The 9,807-nt window shown below is 43.4% G+C and overlaps 1 protein-coding gene across 1 annotated transcript in view; it reads right to left on the bottom strand.

The window, feature by feature from the left end:
* Nucleotides 1-300: 300 nt before the first annotated feature.
* The window catches only part of RNF150 (ring finger protein 150), a 119,303-nt gene continuing 109,796 nt past the window's right edge, over nucleotides 301-9,807 (bottom strand). The window contains exon 7 of the mRNA XM_072334697.1: nucleotides 301-7,409. Coding sequence (XP_072190798.1) covers nucleotides 7,291-7,409 — 119 coding nt within the window. The 3' untranslated portion in view covers nucleotides 301-7,290. The remainder of the gene's footprint in view (nucleotides 7,410-9,807) is intronic.

Here is a 9,807-nt window from a genome sequence, read left to right as displayed (position 1 = left end):
CACATGACGTAACACATGATGTAACACACAATGTAATACATGATGCCCAGTGCTTGGTGTGACCACAGCTCTCCCTCCAGGATGTGGAGGTGTTCACCCCCGCCAGCTTCTGCTCTCTGATCAAAAGCAGCAGGAGCACAACAGGAGCCAGGCAGAAGCAGGTGGCCAGGCTGCGGCTCAGGTCCCTCCTGTCTGCAGCTTCTGCTTTCTGTCGGTGCCAATGTTAGCAATGAGAAACAACCGGTGACTTTCACACATCAGAGAGTGCCAACTTGACTGCCTGTTAGAAAATACGTAGGACACGGTCATCAGATTCGTTTTATTAAAAAACTTGCAATAAAATTCCTTGAAATTCACAATCTTAACTTCGATAGTTGCAATATTTTACTGGTACATAATAACACAGTCTCACATATTTACATTATAATCTTCTATATAACAAAAATAGCCGTGTTGTACTACTGAATAACGCTTCCAAATATTAGCCTTACTGTTTCAGTACTTCCCCCAGCTGAGTCACTGTCCATGCTCTTTAGCATTTACAGTATATAACAAAGCAAGATGAAAAGGAAAAAAGAGCGCGTGCCTTGTGACTGCAGGCAAATCCCTTTAGGACGGTGCTTCCGACTCCCACATTTTTACAAGAGAGATAAAGTGCATTGGAAGGGAAGGTGTACACATCATAAAATGTCAGCATAGAGTGACGCTGTGTTTGCAGTGCGGTGCAGAAAATAAACCTAGAGAAAAAGCTCACTTCACAAACTGCAACTGCCGTTGTGGCAGCACGTTCATAGGTAGGAGGACAAAAATAAAAGCTGATGGTAAGAAAAAGAGCTGCCTGTGCAAATGCCACAGTGTGATGCTGTCATGGCCTTTCACTCAGTGCTTCCCAACCCCAAGTGCAGCCACTTGAAGAAAGGAGCTTGTTTTTTTTTAATGTGGAGCTGAAGGCTCTTTCCCACGGGCAAAACCAATGCAGCGCCAGTACCAGCAAAACAGCTTTGGCCAAAACCATGTCCTGATCTGATGGCCCCGCAGATGATGAGATGCGGGGTGTGAGTGTGACGCCCTCGCCCTGTCCCCAGGTTTCTCAGGCTGTTGGCTGGGACAGGGAGAGGCAGGGTTGGAGCACATCCTCTCCCGGTGCCTGACATGGGACCGATCGCCTCTGAGAACTTCACTGATACAGAAGGTTGTTTCCCAACTGGAAATTACTTTGGCAAGCTGTGCACTGATGCATATGGTATTTATTCATACTTTTCCCCCTCCCTTTTTAACACTGGCATTTGCTGGTGTGGCTCTGCAGCATGCGAGAGGAGACGCTTGAAAAAAACATAGGGGCCATCACTGGAAAGCAGAATTGTTCTGCTCTGTTCATGAACTGCATCCAAATAGGACACCACGTTTTGTTTTGGTTTGCTTATAAACTACTCTAAATAAAAATAATTCTCTTCTGGAAATGGATGGAATGTATATCTTGACAAGTACAAAACCATTTGAAGTGCTCACTAAATACAAGGTACATCTTGCTATCAAAAGACCCTCCCACCTGCTGTCCCCTCTTCACATTTCTAGTTACAAAATGGTACGGTCATTTCAGCTTCCTAACATGGAGCAAGAAGGAAGGGTGCCATTATGTATGCATATAAAACACTTAGAGCTGGGATAGCTGTATACATTCAGAGCAACCAGGCATCTTGATCTTGCTATTGTTTTTAACACCACACAGCACTGAAGAATTGGGAAATAAACTAAAAAGGGAAATGCTCTTTCTTCTTTATTATTATTATTATTTGGGGCTTTTGCTCCAGAAAGCAATAGCTTCCACCGATTCACAATTAAAATAGACGAGAGAGGCAAGATTGATTTCAGATGGAAAACCCATCCATTGGCTTTTCCTTCAAAATGTGCAACACATCTGATCCATCTTTCCTCCTCTGTTTCTCTCTTTGAAATACAGCTCGTGCCGAGAAAGCCTTTTTCTTTTCCACGGAAAAGAAGAACCGGGGAGGAGAAAGCGAGCTGAGCGGCTGTGAGCCGCGGTGATGCCGCACAGCAGAGGGCAGCCTTCGCCCTCGCTCGCCGCCTCCCAGCCCGCAGCTGCCATCTGCTACCGACGCATCCCGAGCTCAGAGCCCATCTGGCGCTCCTGTTTCAGACGCACAACTCTCCATTTGTCCAGGTAACAGCTTGTTAGAATTCAAGAAGTGCTTGTGTCGGATCGATTGTCCCTATTAAAAGGCCTGCTAAAACAACATCCCCTGTTACGAGAGACACGGGCAGCACAAATTGCCAGAGAGAAAGCAGAATGGCATTGGCTTTAGCCCACCAATTCCCTTCCCTTGTGCTGGAGCGACACTTTGTGACGGAACTGATTTCTCTACCATTCTAGTCCTACAAAATGGAGGCAGCAGAACAGCAAAACAAGTCCTGCCTTCTGTTTAGACAGCCAGCTTGCCCTGGCCCATATTTCTAGCAGACCAGAAACTTTCATCCTACAACAAGGCTGTACAAGAACTACAAATGGTTAAAAAGTCTCCATTATTGCTAATGAAATAGAAGGTAATAAGTGACTACTGGTTTCCATGATTTGCACGGCCTGTGAACTCATATTCCTGCCTTATTTCAAACTATATGCTCAGTTGTGAGCTTTTCTATGGACAGAGACCAGGCAGGAATGAGGCCCTTATAAACACAACCTAGGAGACTCCCAAGTGCCTGGGCTGAGATGCATCTCCTGCTGCCAAACACAACCTGTCTTATCATTTCAGTGCAGACCCATTGCCACAACAGGGACTTGCAGGTTGTCCACAAAGTCTCGTGCTCTGATCTTTGCCTGTTCATCACTGAATCCCCTCTTAGGGCTGTAGTGCACATTCCAAGGAAAAAGTTTGCAAGTCAAAAGAGCAGAGAATCTATACAACAACTGCACTCCAGGTTAAACCAGACTGGGAACTAAAATACATTTTATGAAGAATCTTGCAGCTGTGTACTAATGACTATCAGTACATAGAGGCATCGAGGGATCTGCAGATAGTTATCTGCCAGGGCAACCCACCCAGGTGCAAACTTCTTCTGAGCTTGATGTTTTTCAAGTTAGATGAGCACCTGTTTTTATTTAGCGAGGAGGAGGAGAAGAACCTGGATTACCAGGTGTGACAACAAAGACGTTTGGATCACAAACTGCATATTCTTTGTGAAACACTGAATTCTGAGCTAGATCTGTCTCCAGCACTTGGGTTCATTTTGTTCACAAAATAAGAATGTATCACAAACGGGTTGTTCAGTAGGAGACAAAGTACTGACCTTCTTGCAACAACATCATCTGGATCTGATCCAGATTTCATTAAAGTAGCGAGATCCCAGAGACCTCTTGCATGTGATTTCAGTATTTTTATTTCAAATTGCTTCTATAAAGCCTTTTCCTTTATTGCCATGTTCTCTCACATATGGAAACACTCTAAAAATGGCAGCAGCTTGTTTTCACTACAGTTTCCATAGACATTTCAATGTACTTACAGATGCATATGTGGAAATGTAATTCCGCAGAATGCTTAAAGAACCAATTGTAGCACTGCATCAGTCTCAGTCCTGTTTCTCAGGCTCTGAGGCACTCAGGGAAAAGAAACAAGCCCCCAAACCCACAGCAAGGGTCTCCATCAGAATGGGTGGGTGAGCCAAGGATTCAGAGCTGGTGCCTTGCACGCCTGCACACACATTAGGCTGGCTATAAGCACAGAACTCATGCAGTTTTATTATGTCTCCCATCTATCAAACAGACCTTTGGGAACACAGCTTAGTGAAACTCATGAAAACCAAAGGGAACGCAGAGCACGGGCTCTGCTTGCCCAAGGTTTATTCTGCAACACAGTTGGAATGAAGACAAGCTGGCGAATGTTCTCCCACGTAGTACTTGCTAAAGGGAAATAATAGGAAAGAGCCTAAGGTGACAGAAGCAGGAAGAGCAAGAGGAACACTGCTCAGAGAGCTGTGCTGTCCTCCAGCCAGGAGGTAACCCCTGCCCTATCCATGCTGTCCTGGCAGCAGGCATTGTCTGTAGCAGCAAAGCCACTCTGCGCAAGTGTGCAGAACTGCATTCTTGAGCACTCTTTGTCAGAGGGCACCTCAGGATTTTGTTTTTCCATCACTGTGGGCCAAAGGCTGCTCTCTGTTCTGAACAGGTAGTGCTGTGCCCCCAGCAGCTGAATCCCACCTGCTTAATGCCAGAGCCCTGGGCTGGCAGACAGCAGCAGTACTGAGGAACTGCCAAACGCTCTCAGGAAGGGAATAATTTTGCCCAAATGTGCCAATGAGGAGGTTTAATTTTACCCTGTGAAGAATCACAGTGGAGAGATTCACATAGGCTAAACTGTGCGTGGGCATGCAGATCTGTAGAATTAAGGCTTTCGTCTATTACAAACAAACCTCTGGGATCTTAATATTTAGGAAGCACCTCAAATTCCCAAGGCATTCACAGGTCATACGTACAAAAAACACTGGCAGCCAGGTCCTACTTTAGGAAAACATCTCCATTTGACACAGGGGTTTAAATACGTTCATAGAAGAACTGTTGAAAATAATGTGATTTCTGTACAAGCCCCAAATTAACCATAAGTGCTTTTCTGAACAAGGATGGATTAGAACATTTATGTAAGTGCTTTCCTCATTTCTGCCTTCAGTGAGGTGTGACCTGGCTTTGCACTTGTGATCACTTCACAGCACTCAGAGCTACACAACACCGAAGGACAGAGATGGAGAAACATGCTTTCTGAGCAGGTAGAATTTGGAAAACAAAAGCCAAAATGCTCCCGGCCCAGATTTGCTAGGACAACTCTTTTGAAAGACCAGAACAGGGTGAGATGTAAAAGCACCCTGCCCCTGAGGGTGGCCAGCCCTGGATGCCAAGAGACTGGATCTAGGATGGGGAAGTATTATTGCTCCTAGCAATATGGGCAAGAGCTCAGTTACCATGTGCTGCTGCATTAAGCATAGCTCCCTTTATGATTTTGCCAGGCAAATGACTCCCTTCACTGTTAACTGGAGGTTTCAACTCCTGCCTCACCTTTTTTACAGCCTCTGCTGCAAACACAGACCTTGTCTGCTATGCTGTACTGTGGGGGACTCCATTATAGCAACAGATAATCAGACAGTTTGTCCATTAACTTAATTCCTCTGGCAAAACAAAACGAACACTTTGTGGCAGGTCCTCTGAAACTCCAGCGATTCAGTTAAGTGTTTTGTCTGTGTGCTGGGCTGCAGCAGGCGGCTGTGAAAGGATCACTGACAACTCGGACATCCTGTTCATGATGCTCTGTGACATGTAGCACCCAGGCTCCAGCACTAGAGAAGATAATGTACCAGCATCTGCACTTTCCACTGGGAGACCTGTCTGTGTACAACCAGCTTCTCTCTTTCTCCTACAGTCATTGGTGATGTTTCACTACTATATAAAGGGCCAACAGGAAGTGCAAGCACCACTTTTATCTCATTTCAGTCCTATATTCAGAGCTTAAGTGGAGCTGATGTGGTACTTGGTGAAAACTCTGTTGTGAAGGGGTAAATTTAAGCATCACTGTGGGCTTTACCCATAGCAGCAGGGAATAGAGAAAACATTAAAAAATACAGAAAAAATAGTAACAGAATCACAAATATTGGCAAGAGTGACTCAGCTGCATCCTCCCTACCAATCTCTAACGTCCCTTTCAAATCAAACAGATTTCAAACTGCTTGCATCTCTTTAATGAAGGAGAGATGTTCATGTGAATGGCTTATAAAAATGTCACGGCACATATCTGGATCCTGGCTTTCAAGCCTCAAACATACCCTACAATTCAGGGACTAAGAACACCAAAAAAAAAACCAAGCAAACGACTGAGTTCTAACTGAACCCAAAGCATGGAGTATAAATCTTCCTTCTTCCCACAACAAAAAAGCAAGCTGTCCACAGTTTTAGGTGCAGTTCTAAACACATTTGTTCCTGAATAAAATCTGACAAGCTGAATTTTGGGTGGGAGCTGTTTTCCCCAGCTGAGCAAATCCAAAAGAAAGTTTAAATATAGCAAGAAACCCAAACGGTTGTGTTTTGAGATGCTGCTGTGATGCAAGTGAAAACGTTTGACCTCTCCATGAAATTTCAATGTAAGATGAATCGTTGATTCTGCTGACTTACTCAGGAGGCAGTAATGTGATTCAAATCATCTGACTGTCAACAGAAACCTTTTACTCTTGTAAAACAGGAAGCTAAGAATGCTTTTTCACAGTTAAATATTTTGACTGAAAAATGAAATCTTAGGTTGAACAAGCAATCGTGAGCTTTTCCCTGGAAGCGCAGCTCTGGATGGATTAAATGTAACCACAAATCATTCCGATTTAGATGTTTTGATTTGTGTTACTTCTGTTAATTTTCAGATTCCTTCCTCCTTACCCAGAATGGTTTGGCAAGTAAGTACATACTAACATGTAGTACATACTGACATACTGTACTAATAGCATAAAATGCAGCAAAGGACTACAAAGACGGGGTGAAGCTTGATATACTTCTTTCTCTCCCTCAACTCTGTATCATACTTGTCTCAAAGACAGCTGTACGTAGAAGCCAAAACAATGCTGTTTTAAACCAAATCTCAGCAATCTTTGTTAATTCAGAGCTCTCTTACAAATAAAGACCTTCAGATTACAACATTTCCCAGGCTCCACTTAATGCAAGCAGGTTTCACATTTACACAGGATGCTGGTGCACCATCCCTCTGAAGCCACGTGTACTTCATGAGGAAATAACAGGCAATGATAGATCCTGGAGTGGGATCATTAAGTGACCAGTAAACGGGGAATTCAGGTATCTGGACTGAACTCTTGAAAAAGCTGGGGGTCAGTCAACAAAAAGAATGTCTATTGATAACAAACTATAAACAAACAAACATACATAACAAACATACCTCTTCAAAAAAAAAGAAACAAAACCGCGATCGAACAAGTGTAGAAAACACTCAAGCTGTCATTTCAGTTGCGTATTTATGAGCCACTGAAGAGTTACATGGCTGCTCTCAAGCACGTGGGCAAACTGGAAGCGTTCATCTCCCATGTGAACATTACGAATGTATGTAGATGACAAAACTGCATCCAGGCAGACACAACTGTTGCTATTGCTTTTCATGACCGTCTCAGAATGGAGTGTGCAGGAGTGACAGTGCTCTGGAGGCAAGTGCGTGACTGGTCCAAATCCTAGAAGGTTGACTCGGTCCCTCCCTGTGGCCCTTCCCTGTAGTTTAGTCTCGGAGATCTGTTTGTTTTTCAAGACTTCACCTCTTCGCAGTCTTGGTCAGTGGAAAGCTCCACATCGGACAGTCCAACCTCCATGGCCATAATCAATGAAATATCTGAATCGCTGCTGACTGCTGGCTCCTGTTCATCTGCGAGAGTAGAAAAGACAGAAAAAAGGCATTATGCTCACATCTTTCAGTCAACACAGCACTATTTTTCACATCTGCAGATAGGTCCAAAGAAACCCAGGTTTCTCCAGTGCTGAAGTTGTGCTTAGTTTCCAAACCTTGCTCTTACTCAGTACATGTCTAAAACACTGCCAAAACATCACAAAATTGACCCCATCAGTAGACAGAAACATGATGACAAGGAGACTGGATGAGTAGCACTTTCTACTCTTCCTCATCCTCTTTAGGCCCATTGTTTCTATGATCTTCCTCCCATACACCTCAGTACTTCCTTCCCCCACCCCTTCCTTGATGTGGCACCATCCCACTCACTCCTCCAAAGGAAATGAAATAAGATCATGGGCACATGGTGGAATGTGTTGGTTACCAGGAAAACACTTCTAACTGGAAAAAGGTCTCATTGGATGCTAGAATCTCTGCAACCTGGGGCTTTTAACAGGGTGCTAGGTGAATTTTTTGAAGGAGCAACACAGGTGCCATTAGTTCTGCCCCTTGACATGGGACCAAGCTACCTGCCTTCTCTAGTGCCTTCCCTCTCATTTTTAGGCCCTTCTTCTATTCACTCTCTGCTCTGATTTGCAGATACCTTGCAAGTTTCTGATCCAGGCCAAAGAAATCTACTTTAATCCACCATGATCCCAGACACAGTAGGAATCAGATTACTGAGTTCACCAAACAGCAAGTCCTATCAAAACTGCAAGTGTGGGAGGAATAACTTATTTTTCTTTTGATTCTGCAGTGCTTATTCTGTGTGTATTTACTAGCAGCTAAAGCCAACAGATTTTGAAGAACTAAAAGCTGATTTTATTTCAAGAACAACCAGGAGAAGCAAAGCACACTTGATCTCTGGGGAGATTTTCAAAGGCACAAAAATCACCTAGGTGACCAAGTCCCTGAGAGAAAAGTCAATGGTTCATATTTTCAAGTGGTTTAATTACAATAATGGTACTTATACTGCAACAATATAATGCATTTAAATGCGTGGCAGTTTTTCCTTTACGTATTTTATTTTTCAGACAATAGAAGCAGAACGTGACTGATGCTAAAGTATCTAAAATTTGAATATGTAAGAAACAATAAACATGAAAGATTTAGAAGCCAAGAAAACAGTACGTCATCACAATTTAATTGTTCACTTGAAGCTAAGGGAACACAATTAGCCTCTTCTCAAGAGCTACACGATTTTTAAGTCAGTTTTAAAGAAAAAGCATGTACTTACTTGTGCTGTTATTAGACCCCATGTTCTACAGAAAGAGCTTCAGCAAGGTCTGCATTATTCAAACTGAAAAAAACAGCGTGTTCCTTTATAACACCCCCCATCTTTCACCCTGGATTATTTTTATACTTTCTTGATTGCAAGATAAATAATTAATACACACGGCCTCTCTATAACTGCATATTTTTTCCTAGTAGCAAAATGTCTCAAGGCACTGCTTCAGACTATAAATATTTCTACTGGGGACAGAGTGGATGCTTACAAACTGAATGGTATAGCTTGCAGACTTCAGTGGGTTTCAATTGCATGTAACCATGCAGTGAACTGACAGACCCAAGAGTGCAGAAGTGCAGCACGTACACCTCCATGACCTAAAGCACCATCTGTAGTGGTGAGAGCTCCCTGAGCCAGAACGATGCGCTTCCAGATCACTGGATTATTCATCAGTCCCTTGTAACTAATACAGTTCTCCAAAACAATGACAATGACAGTGGTGGTTTAAATGTAGTCCTAGGAGCAAGTTTACATCTGCCTGAAAGAGTTCCTAGGGCTTAGCCTTGTTGAATAGCTGCTTGGAGCATCCTTGAAAGAAAGGTGATTTTCATCTGAACTAGCTGTGCAAGGAAGGCTGAATGGAGTGACAGAGCCACAGGCAAGCTGAAGGGGTGGTCTGAGTGGCCAAAATCAAGTGTCAGAGAGTCAAATGAGAATTGTTTATGGTGCTGAGATGCTATTTAAAGATTTGCCATTTCTTTCAGGGCTGCACAGAAGAAAAAGATTTCAAGTGCATTCGAAACAGACAGAACAGAACCAGATCTACAGCTCACCTACCAACAGTCTAACCCACAAAGCTACAGAAGCACATGCTTTTCAAAATGGCAAACATGAATTTTACATTACACTTTATATACCTAGTGGAATTCTTGTATCTTAGTCTTTACATACTATGGTCTCTGTAGTCTGTTTTCTTTGGGAGTGAAGTGCAGGTCAATAGGAACAATGAACACAGGATCCTAAACACGCCCATGTGCTAGCATTGCTTCTCCAGTGCTGCAAAACTACCCAGGAACACAGATGTTCCATGTCCCTTGCTTGCTAACAGCACAGTTCAGAACCCTAAAGATGCAGCCTGCTGCTTCAGCA

The sequence above is a fragment of the Excalfactoria chinensis genome, chromosome 4, assembly GCF_039878825.1.
Source record: "Excalfactoria chinensis isolate bCotChi1 chromosome 4, bCotChi1.hap2, whole genome shotgun sequence".
NCBI lineage: Eukaryota > Metazoa > Chordata > Aves > Galliformes > Phasianidae > Excalfactoria > Excalfactoria chinensis.
This window is presented reverse-complemented; position numbering and strand designations above follow the sequence as displayed.